This window comes from Rhineura floridana, chromosome 22 (genome assembly GCF_030035675.1).
Source record: "Rhineura floridana isolate rRhiFlo1 chromosome 22, rRhiFlo1.hap2, whole genome shotgun sequence".
NCBI lineage: Eukaryota > Metazoa > Chordata > Lepidosauria > Squamata > Rhineuridae > Rhineura > Rhineura floridana.
In genome coordinates, this window is record NC_084501.1 from 13545622 (window position 1) to 13568978 (window position 23357).

At 44.7% G+C, this 23357-nt stretch overlaps 1 protein-coding gene across 1 annotated transcript in view; it reads left to right on the plus strand.

Annotated features, from left to right (window-relative positions):
* Positions 1-2633: 2633 nt before the first annotated feature.
* Positions 2634-23357, plus strand: part of SNX27 (sorting nexin 27) — a 41048-nt gene continuing 20324 nt past the window's right edge. Inside the window, exon 1 of the mRNA XM_061606580.1 lies at positions 2634-3222. Coding sequence (XP_061462564.1) covers positions 2846-3222 — 377 coding nt within the window. The 5' untranslated portion in view covers positions 2634-2845. The remainder of the gene's footprint in view (positions 3223-23357) is intronic.

Sequence of the window (23357 nt, forward strand, 5' to 3'; positions counted from 1 at the left end):
TTCCTGCAACAAGGATTTAGACTCAGTAGCAACGAAGTAACGGCTTAGTAATAATTCACATTGCTATTAATTAACATGCATGGCTTATTTTTTTATTAACACACACACATATATGTGGGCTCCTGCTGGGAGGAAGGGCGGGATATAAATCAAATAAATAAATAAATAAATAATATATGGTGCATAAGAACTTGCAGTTTTTCCCTCCCTCTCATTTTGGCATGACTGACCACAGCTGCAAATCATGTGGCCTTTCCCACAATGGTTATGTGTCCATGAGGACTAGTAGACTTGTTTTCCTATGCACGCTGTTGCCCTCTCGCCTGTGAAGCCCCATTCAACTCTGAAGGAAGAGCTTACATTCTCCTTCAGCTCAGACAAATAGTGCTTTGAACTGTATTCATAGTCTTATTTCTTTTGGGTGGATGGAAAGAAACATTCTTAAATGGTAATGTATATTACTTCACAATGTTATGTCTCCAATTTTTATTCGATTTATTAGCCTTGTATTATGTATGGCTTTCAGAAATGGCCCTTTAAGGGGAAATAAAAGGCTCTCTGATAGGCTTACAAAAATCGGTATTGATACCTAAGACTTACGATCTAAGAAGACATGACACACAAGGAAAAAGAAATGGTAGGGTGGAGGGAAAAGCAAGCTCAAGTGCAAGTTCTTAAAGTTACAGTTCTTATAATGAAGCTAAGAGCAGCGACTCCTTGCCAGTGCCAGTTCAGAATGTCTTGCCCTTGATAAAGGGCAGCTGCCCAAGCACTTGTATATTGCTTTATACTTGGGGGGGGGAGGGGGAAGGTGACCCCCTCCCCGGATGTTGCTGGCATCCAGCTCCAAGCGGTTAGCATGGGAAATGGTCAGGGCTGATAGGACCTGGAGTCCAGCAATGTTTAGGTGGCAAACACACCATCCATTTAAAGCAACCCCCCCCCGAATCACTGGAACTATAGTTTACTCCTCACAGAGCTACCATTCCCATCACTCTTCACAAATTCCAGTTCCTGGGATTCTTTGGGAGTGGGTGGGTGGGAAAAAGGTGCTTTAGGTGTATTTAGTTTTGTTCTTATATCCCTCCTTCCCTCCAAGGAGCATAAGGTGGTGTAGATATTTCTCTCCCCCTTTATTTAATCCTCACAACAACCCAGTGAGGGAGGTCAGACTTGTAGGGTGTGTGTGCAGCCGCAGAAGAGCACAGCTTGTTGTTCCCCATGCTTTGAGGAAGTCTCTACACCAGAGTTCTCACCAACCTGGTGCTTTGGACTCCCATCAGCCAGCACCATGGGCAATCAATGGCTGGTTATGAGAGGTGGCATCTGGAAAGGGGAATGTAACGTTAAGACAGCCCACATCGTATAGCACTTAAAGTGTTGGACTAGGACGTGGCAGGACAGGGTTCGAATCCCCCCCCCTCGAAGCACACTGGGTGACTTGGGCCATTCACTGTCTCTGAGCCTAACCTACCTCACAGGGTTGTTGTGAGGATAAAATGGAGAGAAAGAGAACGATGTTGTACACCACTTTGGGCTCCTTGGAGGAAAGGTGGGATGTAAATATAATAATAGTTTGATTATTTAATTATTGTAATGTATTATATTTATTATTATATTTGCTTTATTATCTTTCTGGGACTACATTTATTTATTTACTATTAGTATATGATAACTGAGAAGCCATGGTTCACTAGAAAATACAATAATGCTGGGAAAAACAGAAGGGAGTAGAAAAAGGGGAAGGCCAAAGAAGAGATGGATTGATTCCACAAAGGAAGCCACAGACCTGAACTTACAAGATCTGAACAGGGTGGTTCATGACAGTTGCTCTTGGAAGTTGCTGATTCATAGGGTCACCATAAGTCGAAACTGACTTGAAGGCACATAACAACAAATATTTATTTAGTTATTACATGTATTATTAGATAATACATGTAATAATAATAATATAAAATAATTACTTATTATATGGCTATATAATATTTAATTATTAAAATCATTAGAAAACTTGATGATACTTGATCATCACTATACTTGATGGAACGCCTCTCCCGATATGAACCTACCCGTACACTGCGCTCAACATCGAAGGCCCTTCTCCGGGTGCCTACTCAGAGGGAAGCCCGGAGGATGGTAACAAGAAAAAGGGCCTTCTCAGTGGTGGCCCCCGAATTATGGAACAATCTCCATGATGAGGTACGCCTGGCGCCAACACTGTTGTCTTTTCGGTGCCAGGTTAAGACCTACCTCTTCTCCCAGGCATTCTAGCATTTTAGTATTGTAGCATTTTAGTATTTTTAGTATTTCAGTATTTTAGCTGGTATAGGCCTTTTGGAAATTTAATGAGTTATGTTTTATATTGTTTAATGTGTGGTTTTAAGTTGTATGTTGATGTTGTAAACCGCCCAGAGAGCTTCGGCTATGGGGCGGTATAAAAATTTAATAAATAATAATAATAATAATTAGAAAATATTTATTATCATTTAATTAATATCATTATTATTATTTTGTACATTTATTACGTCGTCATCACCATGTTATTCCTCCTGGGACTACATCTCCCGCCATCCTCTCCGGCGCCGAGCCATTCAGGATAAGAGTAGTGGGTGGGTCTCTCTCCCACCCTCCTTCCCACCCCCGCGCATGCCCAGGCGGGTTTTCTGTGCGCACGTACGGCACTTACGGAAGCCGGCGGAGATAGCGGCGAGGGAGGGAGAGCGCGAGAGGCAGAAAGGGGGCGTGGCCGGTCGCGTGACCGCGCTCGCGCGCTCTCTGAGAGAGGGGAACACACACACGCATACACGGAGACCCGCGGCGACGGCGGCGTCTTGCTCGCGCCAAGATGGCGGACGAGGCGAGTGAGGGGCTGCCGCGCTCCGTCCTGCCGGGCCCCCTGAGGGGCGGCAGCTCCGGTGGTGGCGGCGGCGGCAGTTCGGGCTTGTCGGCAACGACCGCAGGTCCGGCGGCGCCGCCTCCTCCGGCTCCGACTGCTGTAGCCTCTGCCGCCCCGCCACAGCCCCCGGCGGGCCCTCGCGTGGTCCGCATCGTCAAGTCCGAGTCCGGCTACGGGTTCAACGTGCGCGGGCAAGTGAGCGAGGGCGGGCAGCTGCGCAGCATCAACGGGGAGCTCTACGCACCGCTGCAGCACGTCAGCGCCGTCCTGGGCGGGGGGGCGGCCGAGCGCGCCGGTGTGCGCAAAGGGGACCGCATCCTTGAGGTGTGAGTACGGGGGGGCGGGGCCCGGGAGGGGGCGGGGCATGTGGGCCTGGAGGGGGGAGGGCTGGAGGGGGTCTCCCCGCGCCCCAATTACAGAGAAAGTACCCTTTCCCCGGTTTCTGCCTATATATAGTGTGCGTTTGCTTGTGTGTATTTGTATGTGTGTGTTCATAGAATCATAGAGTTGGAAGGTGCCTGTAAGGTCATCCAGTCCAATCCCCTGCTCAGTGCAGGAATCCAACTTAAAGCGTCCCTGACAGGGGGGCTGTCCAGCCGCCTCTTGAAGGCCTCCAGGGTTGGAGAGCCAGCCACCTCCCTAGGTCACTGGTTTCCCGGTTGTCGTATATGCATATGTTACACATGTTCATTAATTTTATGCATGCATATGCATATATAATTTATATAATAATTTCAAATCTATGTATGTTTATATAGCGTGCATGTGTGAGTTTGTAGGTATTTATGTGTGTGTGTTACTGATACACCTTATTTTTACGCATGCATATACATGTATATAATTTCTATAATTCATAGCTATATCTGTACATCTGTATAGTGTGCGTGTGTGTTTGTAGGTATTTTACACATATAGATTATTTTTATGCATGCGTATGTATGTATATAATTTATATAATAATTTCAGTTCTATGTATATCTATAGAGTGTGTGTGCACGCTTATAGGTATTTATATACGGGTGTTACACATGCACATTGTTTTTATGTATAGAATTTCTATAATTCATATCTATGTCTGTATATCTATATACTGTGTGTGTTTTAGGTATTTATATACGGGTGTTACACATGCACATTTTGGGTGAAGGGCAGGTAATAAATGATGATGATAATGTTAATGATAATGATATATACTCCTGAGTTCATGTATATGCATATATATTCAGTTGTGTTTTTAGACCCTTAAAATGCCATGGATCATAGTATTTCTTAATATCATGGACCATCATTGCGGAGGGAGTAAGGGATACCCTCCTTCTCCTTATTTGGTGCATGCAATCCATTACAGGTATATAGCCCTGTTCTTCCTATATGTGTGTGCTTGTGTGTTGTTGTTGTTATGTGCCTTCAAGTCAGTTACGACTTACGGCGACCCTATGAATCAGTGATTTGCACACATACACAAACTATGTATAATTAATATGCATACATTATTTATTAACAAATAATGTACGTATATTTGTGTGGTTTTTTGTGGTTTTGCACACATTTATAATGTTTGTGTATGCACACTTATTTATACAAAGGAGGTTTCAGTGTGCATGTGCACCACATACAGTTGTATTCAACTCAGTTATACTTGGAATATGACCCATTGAAATCAATGGAGTGAAGTTAGTCAAGTGCTTTGATTTAAGTGGGTCTTTGCCAAGTATGACTTTGTTAGATGCAGCCTGTATATGCACACGCAGAAAGAGTCTTGTGGAACCTTGAAGGCTAACAAATTTATTAAGGCATAGGTCTTTGTGAAGCTATTCTCCATTTCATTAGGTCTGTTTTGTGGACTGTAGCCCATGAAAGCTTGTGTCATAAAATATTTGCCAGCTTTTATATTCCATAAGCTAGGAGTATACTCTTGTATAAACAATTCACAATTTTTATAGCAGTATTTCCTGTTTAAAAACAAAAAATGTTGATCTCAGAATATATCGGGTCATAATACTTAACGTTAACAGTCCATTCAAGATTTTCGATACAGATTGGACGAAGCATATTTGAGCTGGGGAGTTTATATAGCAATATTCTCCCCTTTTAAAGAAATATTTAATATTTTCCAGGTTACCTCATAGCCATTCAAAGCTTTCTGTACAGGTGCTTCTTGCTTTGGTGTAAGCCAACCACAATTCATATAGCAATATTCTGAAGTTATTGTTACCTTCTCAAAGGACAGCATAGAGCATCACTCCGTTTTCATATTTCTAGGATTTCTGTACACGTGGGAGGGGTATCAAAAGCCATCCTCCCCTTTGGTGCAAACCAAAACAATATTGTAATACTATAGGCAATGTTCCTACTACTCATAGATGATACTACTTAGAATAGTCTGTTCAACACTTTCACTGCACCTGTGGAGAGATATGGGTACTTTTCTCCCTAAATAAAACCCACACACAATTTATATAGCAATATTATTCCTCTTTTTTTTTAAAAAAAATGTAATGTTCTCAGAGTCTATTATATATAATAATCCTCTTTTTTAATGGTCTAATCAAGGATTTTAGTTATAGACCATTTCCAGATCCCTGTTTCCTCCATGTTAAAGGAAAAAGTCCCCAAAAAAGGAGTATAAACTTTTGAATTAATGTTGTTGGATTTATATCCTGCTATTCTTGTCCCAGGCTGTGGTCTGAAGGCACATGAGGCCAGCTCCCTGCTGAAGCTAAGCAGGGTCAGGTCTGGTCAGTGCTTGAATGAGAGACTGCATGGGAACTATATGTAAACCACCTTGGGTTTCTGTCATGAAAAGAAAGGCTGGGTATAAATGTAATTAATAATAATAATACTCTTCCATCATGGTTACCAAGACAGACTTCCAATTCCTCCCAGGCACTGAGCAGACCCAGGCCTGCTTAGCTTTAGCAGTGGTGCCCCCCTCCCTCCAATGTGCCTTCAGACCATACCTTAGGCAGAGTCCTTCTCTTGGAGATGTCTCATTTCTCATCTGTTCTCATAAGCATTCCTCTTCTGTCTAGTAAAGATTTAAAATAAAATTATTTGAAAGACTACAGAGATGATTAAGGGGGTACAGAAAAGGTAAAGGTAAAGGTGTCCCCGCACTTGTAGTGCGAGTCGTTTCCGACTCTTAGGGTGACGTCTTGAGACGTTTACTAGGCAGACCGTATATATGGGGTGGGATTGCCAGTTCCTTCTCCGGCCTTTACCCCCCCAGCATATGCTGGGTACTCATTTTACCGACCACGGATGGATAGAAGGCTGAGTGGACCTCGACCCCTTTTACCCAAGATTCAACTTCCTCCTTCCGTTGGAATTGAACTCCGGCCGTGAGCAGAGCTTTGGCTGCGTTACTGCCGCTTACCACTCTGCGCCACGGAGGATCTTTCAAGGGGGTACAGAATACAGATGTAAATTGGGAGAGCTTTCCCATACCCCCATTATAATGTGGAGCAGCTTGTTATAAACTCTGGAGAACCCGCTCTGGAACCGAGTCTAATATCTGCTAAACTTAACAATTCCCCCCCTTTGTCCTAGGACTGTTGTGTTGTTAGTGGGTCTTTATGTTGTTGTTGGCTGTTTGTGAATTGTAAGTGGCCTTGAGAAATTGAAGTTTAAAAAGTAATAAGATCAAAAGGGGAGACAATATTATGTGGTTGGTGGCCCTATTTTTCCTAGATATAGCGCATCATGTACAATCTCTGTCTTCTCCAATATAGTGGTATAAGAAACTCCTTCAGCCTGTCTTCTCCCCAACCCCCACATGACATCTTCTCCATAAAGATGAAAGAGAGAGACGTCACGTCTAACATTTATCTCCTAATGGGATATCCATGGGACTAGCAGAAATGGCCCTCGTTAATCAATGAGGACATAACCTGCTTAAAATGAGCAGAAAATTTGGATTAGAGACGCCTCCCCTAACCTGTTTTCTTAGGGTACAGAGTTACAGGGTGTGGGTGCCATAAAAGGAGACTGACACATAACTGTTGTTTTCTAATCAACATCTGCTACCATTGGTGTATAAGCCACATGATCCTTCTTGATTTCTCCCCCTGTGCTTTCTTCTGATTGAAGTGGTCAGTCAGAATGCCTTCTTTATTTTGATGGTTTTGCAGAGTATGTGTTGACAAGGAGCATCTATTTCCTAGGAGAAAATAAGAGTTTTGTAGCAGTTGGAAGGATTTGTTGGATGTACTGAGCTTAGATTCCCTTACTGGCTGTGCAATCTAAGAAATGTTTTGGTTCACTGGATGGCTAAAAAATTGCCCGCAAGGCTAGCTTCTCTGTGCGACCCGTTATCCTCTGTCCTAAAGGGTGCTCTTGAGTTTTTGGTGCTGCTCTTACGCTTGAGGGATGTTAGCAGAAGGAAAACATGTGTCCTCATTTTAGTCTGTTAGTTGGAAAATGTTCCAGTGAGCTGGAGAAAAGTCACTGGTTTTTCCAGTGCATGAATTAAACCAGGCATGGGCAACCTTTTTTTAGTCAAGCCGTGTGGGGTGGGGTGGTATTTTCTTTACCAACCTACTGCTTGGCTGCTGATTCATTCTTGCACTTGGTAGTGGTGGACTGTTGGGGTGACTGTTTGAAGCAAGGTTATTTCCGTTTGAGAAGGAGAAGAGGTGTCTGTAGGGGGAGGTCAATGTGAGGTCACTGGCTCCTGTGGGATGGTGGTCAGGCAAAATCTGTTGGGACCTGATGCCTTCCAGGGGTCTGCGCCTGACCGACTCTTTTAATGTTCTGACATCTTGAGCCTTATTATGTTCCTAACCCACCTTGGGGATCAAAACTAGGCACGTGAAGGCCTAGAAAACAAAACCTGGAAAAAATTGGGGGGAAATTCCCCCTCCAAGGCTTTTTTGTTTTTGTTTTCCAGAAATAAAAAGGAAAAAAGCCTGTTCTTTCCCAAATTTTCTGTCCCCCCCCCCCCGGCCTTCATAACTCTAATTAAAGCAAAACAAATATTACCTCTTTTGATAATGCTAGCAGTGGTTCTGGTTTATAGATGTTACTGAATCTTTGTAGGTAGGAGTTCTCAAACTTTGCTTTCTTACTTTTTTTTTTAAAGTCACCACCCCACCCTGTAATACATCTCAGATGGATTTTGCTGCTGTCTGGCTGAATATTTGCATGTGCAACTGAGCATGTTCATAGCTTTAAAAAACTAAGGCCTGCTTCCATTTTGCATGTTTTGTGAAGGATTCTGTGTAAGTTTAAAGCCTGTGGGGCCCTTAGCCCAAGAAGAGGTTGGTGTTCTGCAGGGTGCCACCTGTTCGCTGTCCCTTCAGTTCTTCTGAATAAGCTAGATTAGTAGTATTACTGGGGTGAAGATTCTATCACACCCTGCCAGATTTTCTAGACATACCAATTTCCCCCTCCTTGTTGAGAAATTCTATGAGTGTCTGTTTCACATTGCGAGTCAACCCTGCTCCTAATTTTCCCTAATTTTCCCTCCCCAAATCTGTAATATATACATGCTAATGGTTGCCCACTTTAACAGAATTGCTGGATTACTGAGATAGATTACTGGGAAGAGTCTAGACTGGATCACACAATATAAATAAATGGTTATGATGGTGATTTGTACTAGATTTGGGGAAGATGGCTTTGTTTTTTGGTACTGACAGATGAATATGAGCTTCTGAGCATCGCCTCCTTTTTGCGTGGTTTAAATTAGTACTTAAAATATCAAAGAGCTTTAGAGGAAATTTAGCTCTGATTTCTTATAATGCACTTGAAACCAAACTAATATTACAGCAGCAAAGAGATGAAGCTGGCATATTTGTACACAGGAGACAGTGTCCAGAACTTAAATTACAGGGGCCCTGACCCTCCCTTGCATACCATGTTTAGAAGACTTACAGGGTGGTGGGGCATCATCTCAACTTAAATTTGGGTTTCAGTAAGGGCCTTGAACGTTTCCTGCCCACCTCCCATCATTTTGAGTGCTGCTCAGGTCCAAATCCTGAATGTATTATGATAATGATCCTGTCCTGTTCCTCAGGGTGGGGTGTTGGAGTGAGGCCAGCCTTTACTGCACAAGAGGAAATGATGGAGGGCTCAGCATTCAGCTCCCTTGGCTATTGCGCTGCCATTTCTGAACCCATTGCCCTGTGTAGGGCCTGTCTGGCGATATTATTTAGTTATAAAATGTTTATGCCATTTCATATAAAACAGCATTAACAAAAATACAATAACTTTCAGTAAAAATGTCCTCGTGATAAAAACAAAGCACAGCTGTTTTATTGCTTATGAAACTGAGCAGTGTACAAAACAAGTACAAATTAACCCAATTACAGGTTATATCTTCAGAGAAGACCTATTGAAATACATGGACCTCAGTTAGGCATGCCCATTAATTTCAGTGGGTCTACTCTGAGTTGGACTTATACTGGATGCCAGAGTCCAGGAAAACTTGGTTAAACATACCAAGGTATAGTATGTCTTAAAAAACCATTACCTCACGCTCTGCTTTGGGGCTTGCTGAAGGCATCCGGCTGTCCACTTCTGGTAGCAGGGCGAGATGGACCTTTGGTCTTGTCCACCAAGACAGTTACTAATATTTTTATGAAAGAGCAAAACCCCTTAACACCAGTAGTCTGGAGATTCCTCAGCCAGGAAATTTGCAGGAAGAAATTCAGTCTAATCCACTGAGTGCTAATGCTAGTGCAGCTGTTCAGAGAACGAGTTTGTAAAAAAGCAATACCAGTTGGGAAGTATTGGCAATTTAGACTGCGCCTTAGAAGGGTAAGATGGCTTTTAAAAAAATAATAATTTTAAAAGCAGCTTGGGATGTGGCAGGATTGGCTGCCTATGTACAAACTGGTATTTGATGAAGGAAACAAGTTCATGTTGAGAAGTGTTCTTGTCTTCTAATGTGCAATGCAATGATCAAAGCCTTCAGTTTGTATGTATCTTAGATCAGGGGCGGGAAACCTCAGACCCAGGAGGTCAGTGGTGGCCCTCCAGGCCTCTCTGTTTGGCCCTTGAGATTCTCTCTGGGCCACAAACCACACTGGCTCTGCTCTGCACTGTTCTTGAGGGCTTTTGCCTACCTCTGGTGTGGGGAACCTCCAGATGTTGGTGAGCTACAACTCCCATCCTAGCAAGCATAGCCAGTGGCCAGGGATGATGGGAGTTGCACTTTAGCAACATCTGGAGGGCCAAAAGCTCCCCACCCCTGGCCTAGGTGGAATGTGTCATTGAACTGTGATAATGTCTCTTGCTTGGCTGGATGAAATATAGAGGGGTGTGTGTGGATAAAATTCTCTATTTTTGCATGGCTGGAGTGTGACCCGTTGTACAAAGGTTGGAGTTGCATATTGTTGCACTGCCTACTTCTGCATTTGTGGCCCCCAGAAGGTGGCTCATGAGATAATATGGCCCTTTAAGACCTTGAATCAAGAACAGGAGGTTTAACCATGATTCTATGTTGATATTTGTAAGCATAGAAAATGGTTCCTTTTTTATTTTTAATGGCTTTTAAAAAGTATTGCTTCAGCACCACTGATAGCATCTGGCTGCATTAACAGGAGCAGCCATTTCGCAATTAATTTCCCCACAAAAGTTATTTAAAAAATGCTTGGTTCAAGTCACGTGATATGAAATCTCTTAAAGGAAATTATTGTGTTGTGTTTCTCCCATTCTTTCTGTATTTTGCCCCAGTTCCACTCTGGTCCTTCTTACGGGGACCTTCTTCCTAGCTGCTGTGTGTCGCCCCCAGAGTCATGAGCCTTGCTTTTAAGGGCTCTGCCCTGCCCGAAACTGATGAGTTTACTTTCCCAGAAGTTTCATTTCTAGTTCATTGGGATATGTTGGCTACCAGATCTTCTTCTGCTGTTCTGTGTATGCTAAGCTGAGGATGGGGATGGCCTTTTGCAGTGTGCCAGGAAACAATTTCTTTCTTCTTGTATGTTGGCTCTGTGTAAGGCCAGCCACTGGCCAGCATCATAATCGCCATCATTTATAATTTACAACAGTGCCTAAAATATGCTAGCTGCCGTGCAGGCATAAAACACGTTGGTCCCTGGCCACAGCACATAGGAGCCAGACCATTGTGGTCTACAGCGACTGGCAGAGTTCCCCCTCCCCCAGAGTTTCAGGCAGGGGACATTCCCAGCCCTACCTAAAGATGCCAGGGATTGAACCGGGGGTGCATGTATGGAAGATGCTCTCCACTGAGCTAAGGTCCTTGCCCTAAAAATAAAGTAAGATTCTAGTCCTTGTGGTTCTGAACAAACAGCTGATTTAAATGGGGGCATAGGAATCTGCCTTCTGCTGAGTCAGACTGTTGGTCTATCTAGTTCACTGAAGTCCAACTGGCAGAGTCTCTCCAGGGTTTCAGGCAGAGGGCTGTTTCCAACCCTTCCCGGAGATGCCATTGGGGATTGAACCTGGGACCTTCTGCATGCAGAATGGATGCTCTGCCATGGAACTACCTCCCCTTCCCCAGTTGCTGTCTGAAACGAAAGAAAAGGGGAGGGGATTTGGAGGGGCAAGGAGGTACTTTTGCACCAGCTGGGTCAGACTGTTCCTTTTAAAGTAAACCCTGTGCAATAATTAAACTATGGGCAGGAAAAGAATCAAGTCAGACCATCAAGAAAGAGAGGATGAGGTCTGAGGATCTTCTATAAAGCAGGGCAAACAAGACCTACCTAAATGGAGGGCGGGCGGGAAGAGCTAGAGGCTGCCAGAGGTGAGAAAAGGCACAAGAAAGGAAGAGACTTAGGACTGCGTACATGCACCATCCACTTAAAGCACATTCCTCCCCTCCCCCAAGAATCCTGGGAACTGTAGTTTACCCCTCAGGCTACAATTCGTAGCATCTGTAACAAACTGCAGTTCCCAGGGTTCTTTGTGGAGGGTGGGGGGAGAATGTGATATAAATGTACGGCATGCACACACTTTTAGAGAGCAGGCTTTATTTTTGAAGGGAACCGGTGTGTGTCACAATCGATGGAGAGGATGGTATCCAGGTGTGTGCTGTGGAAAGATGGCAGAAAACTGCTATGATGTTAATATTTATTATATTTGTTGGACATTTTTGTAAAAAAAAAAAAGTCAAAGTGATTTGGGAAGATAAAATACACACAGATAAAAAACCATTAAAAAAACAGAAAATTAAAAATTCTGTAGAATACAAAACACTTTAAATCCTCATCCAATAACATAATGAAAAGGACAAGTTCCACTCCACTAGCTGATCACCAGTGTAGAGGCCAGCCAAAGGCTTTAGCGACTAAAAGGTCTTACGCCTGGTGCCTAAAAACGTGATAGTGAAGGTGCCAGGCACATTTCCCTGTGATATTTTTCAAGGGGTGGGCCCATGTTCCAGATGGGTTTTCTCTCCTGTTTGGTCATAGGTAGGCTGATGTGAGCCTCATCTTCCAAAGGTCTAACACAGGGAAGGGGAAACCCTGTGGTCCTCTAGACGTTGCCGGACTCCCACCTCCTGTCAACATTTCTGATCATTGGCCATGCTAGCCGGGACTGATGGGACTTGGGAGTCCAAAGACGTCTGGAGGACCTTGCTTAAAGCAATGGCAACACCTGGAGGGCCTCGCCCCTAATTTAAAGCAATGGCCTTTTGACCCCCTATCCTTGGTTGACTCATTTTCATGCTTACTGTTCTGCCCAAGAACCTTTGTGCTTCGCAGCAGGTTCTTGTAACGTGGTCTACGGCAGACTTGCCGTTTGTCGTGGGGCCTTTTAGGTCTTGCTGTTCCCCGTGTGGACAGACTGCCACCCTAGCACGCATGCAGCGCTTCCCTGAATTACAAGTAAAGACTGGTAGCAGTGGGCAAGCTGTCATTTGGGGGAGCTTGCCCACCTTTTGTAGACCTTCTCATCCAGGGACTTGGGTAAACTTGGGTTTGCCAGAACACAGCTCGAAATCCACCGATCTACAGCGGTGTTCATGCATGCTGCAAATCATAGCTCAGTGGCAGAGCGCACGCCTTGCATGTGGAAAGTTCAGTCCCCGGCATCTCCAAGTAGGCCTGGGAAGATCCTCAGATTGGACCCTAGAGAGCCCCAACCAGTCAGAGTAGGCCACACAGTCCAGGCTCTGCCTTTACCAGCAGCTGGCTGGGGTCTGCTGGGAGTTGTAGTCCAAAACAGCCAGAGGGCAGCAGGTTGGGAAAGGCTGGGCTAGCAGCCTGCCTGATAAGAGAGCTTCATACATCCATAAGCTTCCAAATAAGAAGCCTCCGTGGCCCTCTCTCCAGAGATGGTTCAATCTTTGAACCGCTGTTACAGCTAGAATTATTGAGCCTGCTGCTTTAAAGCTCCCTTGCTTCCTGTCCTGTCCTTGATGGATACGGTGAATCATGAGGTCACACGCCTGCCTGTGCAGTGGAACAAAAGCTAACCTCTTTATCATGCAGCACAAAGATACAAATCCTTTAAAGGCTGGCTTGATTTTGCTGTAGCTGCTGCGGAGGAGAGCATACAAAGTGGAGAGTCTCTGTTCTTTTGAGTTGCTTCTGATCATGAAACTAGTTTTGCATGTGCTATGGAGGAATCAGCTTCGCACCCTCTCCCTTCATCCAGCCGCTTGACATAATGTGGTATTCTTATGCAATCCTGCCCTGTCTGTGACATGACTGAAGTGTCATGGAAAAAATCTGTATCCCGAATCTCTCACAGTTGCCAGTAAGGCTTCATCTGCACTATACATTTACAGCAGTATCATACTGCTTTAAACAGTCATGGCTTCCCCCAAAGAATCCTGGGAACTGTCATTTGTTAAGGATGCTGAGAGTTGTTAGGAGACCCCCTAGTCCCCTTACAGGCCTACAGTTCCCAGAGTGGTTTAGCAGTCAGTCCCTCTTCCCAGGGAATTCTGGGAATTGTTGCTCCATAGTCTAGTCTAGCGGAGGATGGGGTTCCTATTAGGTGCGTGCCAGGCTCCTTGAGGGGTGAACGTAAAAAGTCCTTGGGCAACATAGCTTCAAGATGGTGCCTTCCACCCCCCCCAAAATGCTGCATAGATTTGAATGCCCGCTGGCAGAGACTACTCACTGGCTCGTGTAGACTTTGTAGGGCAGCTGCATTTTTAGGGCCCCAACATCCCACCTTGAAAACTTAGAAAAACCAGCTATTTTGTCCATATGAAGGCTGGGCGGAGAGGTGCCTCTGAAGGTTTCATTTCTTCACCCTTTTTGATGGGGCTTTTTTCGTTTGTTTTCGGCAGAACAATTGGCTGCATCTCTCCTGTTTCTAACTACCATTAAACTTCACAGCTTCCACCTAATGCGTTCAGCTGGAAAGCAAGTTAATATTACTTGCAAGTACAGGCGGGCCCCGCTTATACAGCAGGTTCCGTTCCGGACCCCGCCATAAAGCGGAAATCGCCCTAAAGCGGAACCCCATTGAGTATAACGGGGCGCGTCGCGTGAAAATGCTGCGAAAATGCTGCAAAAGCGCAAAATCGGCTTTAAAACAGGGAATGAAAGCCGCCACATTAGTGGAACGCAAAGCGCCGGTAAGCGGGGCCCTACTGTAAGCGAGCCCGGGATTGCCATCTGTTCGTTACCTATTTTCTCTACAGTCCTAATGAACTGGGCAGGGTGAGGGTGTGTGTGTTAAACTTTGTGAAAGCACAGAACAGATCGGTGAAGACAGTGTCTCTGTGTGTCTGTGCTTGGGTGTTTTGCAGTCCTTGAGTTTGGGAGAGGGCGCGAGAAAATTGCTCTGTGAAGCGATCAGCAGGGGAAAGAAGGCCAAAATATTTTTCTCTGTGTGGTACCTTTGCACTTAAAAACCTGCAGGTTTCTGCGTTAGGACACGGTACTGGTCTCGCTGACAAAATAGGGCCTTGTGGATGCTTCTGTATTTGCTCAGGGAGCAGAGTGCCGGACTCCCCCTCCCCCTCTTCCTCCTCTCTAGGAAGCTCCCAAACAGGGTATGAAGGATAGTAGCCTTCCCCTGTTGTTCTTCCCATGCAACTGGTATTCAGAGGTAGATGGCCTCTAAACATGGAGGCTCCATTTGGCTCTTGTGGCTAATGGCCTTGAATAGCTCTCTAATCCTTTTTTTAATAAAAGGTGTATAGATCTGTGGTAGTCACCACATCTTGGGGTGATGAATTCCGCAGCTTAACAAGTTGTGTGAAGTACTTCTTTTTCTGAACTTATGGCCATTCAGTTTCTTTGGGTGATCCAGACTGCTAGCATTCTGAGTGGGGATGGGGGGAACATTTTTTTCTATCTCTTTCATAATGAAATGAACCTCTATTCATCTGTCACAGATATGGGGAACCTTTGTCCCTCCAGATGTTGCTGAACTATAGCTCCCATTATCCCTGGGCATTGGCTGCATCTGTAGGGCTGATGGGAGTTGTAGTTCAGCAACATCTGGAAGGCTAGAAGTTCCCCACCCCTAGACTACCATGTCTGCCCTTATAGTCACTTTTTTTTTTTAAAAAAAGCTCCAAACACTTGTCTTTTCTCAGTCAAATGTGGAACAGCTCCATCCCTTAATCATTTAGGCTACCCCTTTTCTGAACCTCTTCTAGCTCTAGTAGATCAATCATGAAATGGCTTTGGTAGTGTTGGGCAAAATGCTGCCCTCTGACTTCAGATCCTCATCTGTGAAATGGGCATAAATTTATTTATTTATTTATTTATTAGTTGCCCATCTGGCTGGTTGTCCAGCCATTCTGGGCGGCGTACAGAATAAAACCATACAAATACATTAAAACATTAAAATCTCAATAATATAAAAAACCTAGGATTTTAAAGTATTTATTTATTTATTTATTTATTTATTTTATTCAGCTTATATCCCGCCCGACTAGCAAACAGCTCTCTGGGCGGCAAACATAGAAACATATACAATAATAAAATTACAAGATCAATATAACAAATATAAAAGTACATCATCTAAAATACCAATTACAACATTTACATAAATAACTTAGATTAAAATGCCTCAGAGAAGAGAAAGGTTTTAACCTGGCGCCGAAAAGATAATAGTGTCGGCGCCAGGCGTACCTCCTCAGGGAGACTATTCCACAATTCGGGGGCCACCACTGAGAAGGCCCTAGATCTTGTTACTACCCTCCGGGCCTCCCTATGGGTTGGGACCCGGAGGAGGGCCTTCGTAGTAGACCGTAGTGTACGAGCCGGTTCATAACGGGAGAGGCGTTCCTGCAGGTATCGTGGTCCCGCGCCATATAAGGCTTTATAGGTTAATACCAACACTTTGAATTTGGCCCGGTAGCATATTGGAAGCCAGTGCAGGCGAGCCAGAACAGGTGTTATATGCTCAGACCGCTTAGTTCTTGTTAGCAGTCTGGCCGCCGTATTTTGCACTAGCTGTAGCTTCCGAACCGTCTTCAGAGGTAGCCCTACGTAGAGCGCGTTGCAGTAGTCCAAACGTGAGGTTACCAGAGCATGAACCACTGATGTATGGTCCTCCTTACTCAGATAGGGAAGTACTTTAGAAACTTTAGTACTTTAGAAACCATGAATAATTGTGCACTTTAAACCCTGCTGTTTGCGTGGCTGAGTTGTGAGCTTATTGGGCCGGAGAAATGACAAGTTATGCTTCTCGGAAGGAATTATGCCAATTGGACAGCTTGCTAATGTTTCAGAGTCCAATTTGAGGTGCTCACATTAGTATTTAAAGCCCTAAACGCCTGGAACTGTAAATATATGGAAGAGTGCCTCCTTCTGTATAGACTAGCCTGGGGTTTAAGATCAGCGGAAGAGGGCCTCCAGAAGTTGGGGGGGTCCATAAGAGGTCCTCCTCAGTGGTGCCCCCAGAATGTGGAACTCCCTCCTCACATCATTTTCTTATGGCTTCTGTGGATTGCTAAAGACGTACCTCTTTACCCTGATCTTTGAAATATGAAACATTGATTTTGGGGTCCTCCATGAAATGTGTCGACTGAAAGTATTGTTTTGGGGTTGTGGGTGGAGTTGTTGATATTTATTTCTGTTTTAATTGTACTGTGCTTTTATATGCTCTGCCCTGCCCTGGGAATTTCTGGTGAGGAGCCAGTAAGAACTACTACTACTACTACTAATAATATGAGTAGAGGATCCTCTTCCTGTGCTAGAAGAGGTTAACTATAAGATGAGGAAATGAGTTTTCAAATGCATGTCCTCAGAGATGTGTCCAAATTTCTAGCCTAAATTCAAGCTGATACATATATTTTAACCCAAAGGCCTGTGTTTTGAGCTTACTTTTACCTACTACACATGAGCCTTGGGGATGGATTGTGCTGAAAATCCCAATTTGAAGAAGGAAAAAAACCACCCAGCTCTGCTTGTTTTCCGTCTCCAATGATTGTGGAGGCATTTGTGTGCACTTGCATGTAAATCAGTTTGCAGAGGAGAGTCAGAAAAGGAGGGTGGATTGGCTCAAGGCAGGAAGGGTAGAATGCCACACAGGGTCATGGAAAAGTCTGCCTCCTCCTGTCTGCTTATGTGTCATCAGACACTGTCTGCCCAAGCCTTGCCAAACTGTTTCCAACAAGCAGGAGGCCTGGAAAAATTAGAAAAAGAAATGGCAATCAAACAAAACTAACATGATTGGGGGCACCAGATCTTGTTCAGTTTACCACGTATGTGCTGATCCTACAGATGTTTGAAATCAGGGCTGGGATGGGGGAACAATCCCAGCCTTCTTAAGACTGCAGCTTACTTGGGAGTGAGCCTGTCTGCATTCACCAGAGCTTGCTGCTGAGTAAATGTGCTTCAAGAGCTTTTCAAGCCTTTTGTGGGGCTGGTGGTTAAATACTAGATCCTGACAGCTAGGAATTTGGAGTCGTTTCTCATTCAGGACTTGGAGGCCAGTAGTTCCAACTATACACTCCAGGTATTCCAAGGCTCTGGAGCATTCTAAGAGCATTAACAACAATTCTCTGCCCAGCTTGCCTGTCCTCTTGGGCTAGGCAAAAGGATGTGAGAAAAGCAGGGGTGTGTCTGGCATACATGAAGAAGATACCGAACTTTGCCTGGAAGGTCCCATCAGAGGTTAGGACCCCTCATACTTCACACGCACCTCCAAGACCGGTTTCCTTTTCAGTGGCCATTTTGTCAATTTCAGTTTTTGGTTTGCTTTCAAAACCTGGCAGGAAGCTGTGGCTTTTCACATTCCCCATACTGGTAGATGCAGAATGTCTCTGGGAGGCATTGCTGAGAGCACTTTAACTCTGGGCAAAAAGCAGGCTGGCTCCAAAGGGCGGCTGTCCCCTCTGTGCCCTTGTTTGTGAGCTGCTCAGAAAGCATTGCTTGGTCGTGGATGAGAACGGGAATGATCGGTTAGGTTTAACTTTTTGCCTTGATCCATAGGCTGAGCTAAGATACCACCCGTGTAGAAGCTAAGATGGAAGCAGAGTTAGTGTGAAATGCATGTGCTTATTCTAGGATATCCTGGAATCAAATTTATTAATCCCTGGGTTTAGGGTCTCGACCATGGGGCAGCCATTTAAACAACAACAAAAAAGACAATTTCAGTCTTGGAAGCGTGTAAATGCAGCAGCTTTTTTTTTAATGCCCATGTTTTTTAGCTCTCAAGATTACAAATCCACATTTTTAGCTCTCATGATTACAAATCCTGAGCTCTAGAAACCTGAACATATAAACACATGAAAAGCTGTTGTATACAGCTGAGTCAGACCATCTAGCCCAGTATTGCCGCCTCTGACTGGCAGAGAGGGTCTTGGGCAGAGAGGGGCTTTCCCCATCATCTGTTTCCTGGTTCTTGTAACCGGAGATGTTCCTGGTTCTTGTAACTGGGGACCTTCTCCAAGCAAAGCAGATAATTTGCCACTGAGCTGTGTCCATTCTTCCCCACCTTCCAGTATTATATCCATCATGAGTTGTACGGGAGTGTTACTCGTTTAAAGTTATATCATTTCAATATAAACACATATACCTTGTTTTGAAACTCTTCTAACAGTTTCACGTGCATGTTTTTTCATTTCCCTTTAATTTCTCGACCTCTTCCCTTTAGTGTCACCCTTACAATTTCAGTGAGGTCTAGCGACTGAAGTTGTTCTCCTCAAAAGAACAAAGACCTTGTATTCCATGTTGTGGACCCTGAATCCCTAATTTAAAGAAAACAAATCGCGCAAAAGCATAAGAGTGCGAATGGTGGGAATAATCCCTTGTGGGGCTCTGCTACATTACTTGGATGGCTTTCAGGCTGTTGTCCCAAATGAAATAACTGGTGGGGCTTGGCCTGTGCTTGAAGGTGGAATTCCCTCCCCTTCAATATTAGGCAGGCGCCATCTCTGCTATCTCTTCGGTGCCTTTTGAAGACTTTCCTCTTCCAACAAGCCTTTTAAGTTGAGACCTATCCCAGTCTGCGTCTGTGTTAGAATTGCTGTTAATATGTCTTTTAATATGTTTTTAACCCTTTTTTAAAAAAATGTTTTTAAAGTGTTTTTTTTTAATGTTTTTAACGTTGTTTTGTTTTAATATATTTTAAGGTCTTTTTATGATGTTTTAAAGTGTTTTTAGTGTTTCTGTTTGCCGCCCTGGGCTCCTGCTGGAGGGAAGGGCGGGGTATAAATAAAAATAATAAATAATAAATAAATAAATAATAAATAAATAAGGTGCCTTGCCAGCACCAGACGTCTTTATGAGGCTTGTTAAATTGCAGTTCCCTTGTGTCGAGAATTCTGGATCTGCGTTAGGGGGAAGTTGAACTGAGACAAACATTATGATTATGATTATTTTAACCCCCCCCCTTTCCCCCCCCCAAAGCTGGAACTCAGGGCAGCTTACAAATAAAAATGAATACATATAATAAAAACATTCAAAAACCTGCATTTAAAATTGAATTAAACTATATACAACATTAAAACATTTAAACATACATTTAAAATGATTCAAAAAACAGTTTAAAAATAGTGCAGTTAAGGCAGTAATTAAGGCAACATGTGTGATGCCCTGTTGTGTGGTCAGTTGAGGAACATGTGTGACTGCTGAGGCCCCCATCACTCTTTCTCTCCCTCAGTTTCCCCGTGGCCCTGATGGGATGCTGACATCTTAGTGCACTGGGTGGCTGCATGGAAAAAATGAGATACCTTAAGGGAAATAGGCACTTCAGCGTATAGCAGGTGTGGGGAACCTTTGCCCCTTCAGATGTTTATTTATTTATTTATTACATTTGTATACCACCCCATAGCCGAAGCTCTCTGGGCAGTTTACAACAATTAAAACCTAAAAACAAATATACAAATTTAAAAACACATATTTAAAAGCCAATTAAAACACATGCTAAAATGCCTGGGAGAAGAGGAAAGTCTTGATCTGGTGCCAAAAAGATGTTGCTGAGCTACAACTCCCATCAGACCCAGCAAGCGTGGCCAGGGGTGATGGGAGTTGTAGTTCAGCAACATCTGGAGGGCTACAGGTTCCTCAGACCTGGTCTGTAGAGTGCATTGCCATTCATTTGCCTTCTAAGCAACCTTGTGAAGTACACCAGCATACTCAAAAGTATTTACACCGGTTTTGGAAGATTTGCCCTGGCTGTTAGCTCACTGACCCAAGTTCAATCTTTGTGCTTGACATTTAAAGTCCTGTACAACTTGGGAACAGAATACCTAGCAGACAACCTCCCCCAGTACAGTCCAATATGACCTTTAAGATCTTTTGAGAAGACCCTGCTGTTTGTTCCATGACCAGCGGATTGTCATTTGGTGACAACATGGATGCAGGCCTTCTTTGTGATAGCACCTGCCCTCTGGAATGCCCTCCTTCAGGTAATTTGTGAGGCAAAGAGACAGTAAGAACCTCTAAATGCCTCTTAAAAATTTACACATCAGCTCGCCTTCTTGGACTCTCAGTCTTAATTTTTCATTTTTGTTTTGTACGCTGCTCAGTTTTATTTGAGATAATTCAGTTGTGCTTTCGTTCTTATCTAGGTTTTAGGAACATTCATTGAGTGGTGATCTTTATATTTTTATTGTTTATGTACACCACTTAGAGGTGTTTGCTGTATTAAGCAGTATTTTAAAATATAAACAAAGAGGTAGGATAGGGAAAGGTAAGTGTGTGTGTGTGTGTGTGTGTGTGTGAGAGAGAGAGAGAGAGAGAGAGAGCACTCTATGTTTCCCAGGCCAAGACTCAGCGTTTCTGTTTCCTGACTCAGTCTCGACGTGGGTCATGAACTGGTGATTTTGAGGGATGTGTGGCTACCCAAAGTCCATCCAGCTCTGGCCAGTGCAGGGAGACAAGGTAGGCCACATCTAGCGGCGCTCCCCAGTCCAATGTCCAGGGCCTTGGCGGTCGGTAGCTAATGTTTTGAGCATGAGCGAGAGGAGGAAGGTCTGCTGTGTTGGAACCAGTGGGTGAGTGGGGACTTGCAAGCTCCTATTATTTGTACCAGGCCTGTCCAGTCCAGAGGCCTTAACACTCCTTGCCACCTGCAAGGACTGATGTAGCAGATGGGTGCCTAGAGAGGGCTAGAATGAGCCCCACATCCCTTGACAGCATGTGCAAACTCCTGAATCGCTTGTACATTAAAAAAACAAAAGTCCACAGATCTGCTCAGCAAGTATAGCCCAGGCTGGCCTGGGACCAATTTGGAGTTGCTCTTCCTCCCCCCCCCAAAAAAAAATCTTCCCCAGGGACAGGGCAAGTCTGCCGCCGGTGCAACAACAAGAGCTTCCTTGTGGGAAATGATCGATTTCAGATCCCAGAGGCCCAAACGAGGAAGCGTCTCGAAGATTCAGAGCGTGGCAACTCCCTGTTTAAAAAAGAGAGAAAAAAGGAAGAGGATTGAAGCACAACAAACCCAAACAATTCATTCATTCAGTGAACCGCAGCCGCCGTAGCCAATCTTTCCTCCCTGCACTGGGAGAGGCTTTCCAGTTTCGGCCTTTGCCGTCAGATCTGCAGCTCTTGGCTCCACAGACGGTTATTCCCAGCTGGGTTGCCATGGAGACCTGACTGCAAACAGGCCCTAGCCTTTTGGTCCCTCCGTGGAGATGCCGTAATTTTGTGTGTGTTTGTGCATGGATGCAGCGCGATGGGGATAGATCGGTGCTGGAACTAGCAACCTCCTCCCCAGGGTGCGAAGGTGGAAGCACACCATGTTCCTAATTAACCACACACATACCACTGCTTGTTTCAGTTTGGCAGCCGAGCTACAGTGAATGTGGTCTGGGCAAACTTGGCTCTGGGCCAGCTTGCCTGCCTGGCCCAAGTGCCATTCGATGGGCCGCTTTGGGGAAGAGGCCTTTTGTCACCTGGTTTCACCTCTCATGGGTGCTGTGCTTGCTGTGGTATGTAGTTCCTTCACTCTTCGAAGAGCGCCCTTGTTCCTTGCTCCCAGCTGTGTGTTGGGGAACTATGTTTGCTCATGTTCATCCCCCATGTCTGTGAAGGGTTTGCTTTTCAATGTCCATGTCAACATAGGAATGAGGGTTAACAGCTGTAAAAGAGAGTGGGAGGCTCAGACTGGGTCCAGGGATCATAGGAAGTTGCCTTATACCAAGTCAAACCATTGGTCTGTCTAGTTCACAACTGTCGACAAGGATTGGCGCAGGCGCTCCAGGGTTTCAGGCAGAGGGGTCTCCCAGCTCTACCTGGAGATGCTGGAGATGAAGAAGAGCCCTGCTGGGTCAGGCCAAAGGCCCATCTAGTCCAGTGTCCTCTTCTTCTGGTGGCCAGCCAGATAGATTGAGCCAGGGGCATTCTGCATGCCAAGCAGATGCTCTGTCACTGAGCTACGCTCCAATCCCTGCTCTGTGCCTCAGCACCTGGAGGCTAGGCTGGCCTGCTTCTCCAAATAGCTTGCTCCCCCTCTTAAAAAAACAACAACCTGTTGGCAGCTGCATTCTGGGGCAGTGCATTTTCCAAACACCCTTAAAGTGTAGTACCACTTAGAGTGTTCTCACTGAAGCCTAAGGCACATGAGTGGCCATGGCTAGATTATGTCTTTTATGATTTGTTACGGTTTTAAACTATTTTACTGTTTTGAAATAAGCTGCCCTGGAGGTCCCTTAATGGATAGACAGGCAGCATGTACATTCGGCAAACTAAAACATGAAGCTGGGCTCTAGTTCATAGACAGGCAGTTTCGTCCCTCTGGATGACGCCTGGGCCTGGCTTGCTGCTTGCTTTTTTATTTCCAGCAGATACCCTCCATTTAGCTGGGATGCTGCAGGGCGGCGGCGAGGGGGGAGGAGCCCACCACCCTTGAACTGTTGCATAGATATTTTAGATGCCTTTGGTCAGCAATCCCTGTAGACCGAAGACACATGGCTAAATTTAGTTTCGTATTGGGCAGAAAAGCCGGTGTTTATCCTCGCAGAATTGTAAGGGAACTGTGGTCAGGGTGTGTGCCCAATATGTCAGCAGATGCGAGCCTTTGAAAAGAGATTGGTTGCTGCAATCATCTTTCTCGGCCTGTGTTGGCAAGACCAGAGTTAGAGAGCCTCCTCCTTCCTTCTGTATCTGGCAGGTGTAGTTTAAAGGTGAGGATC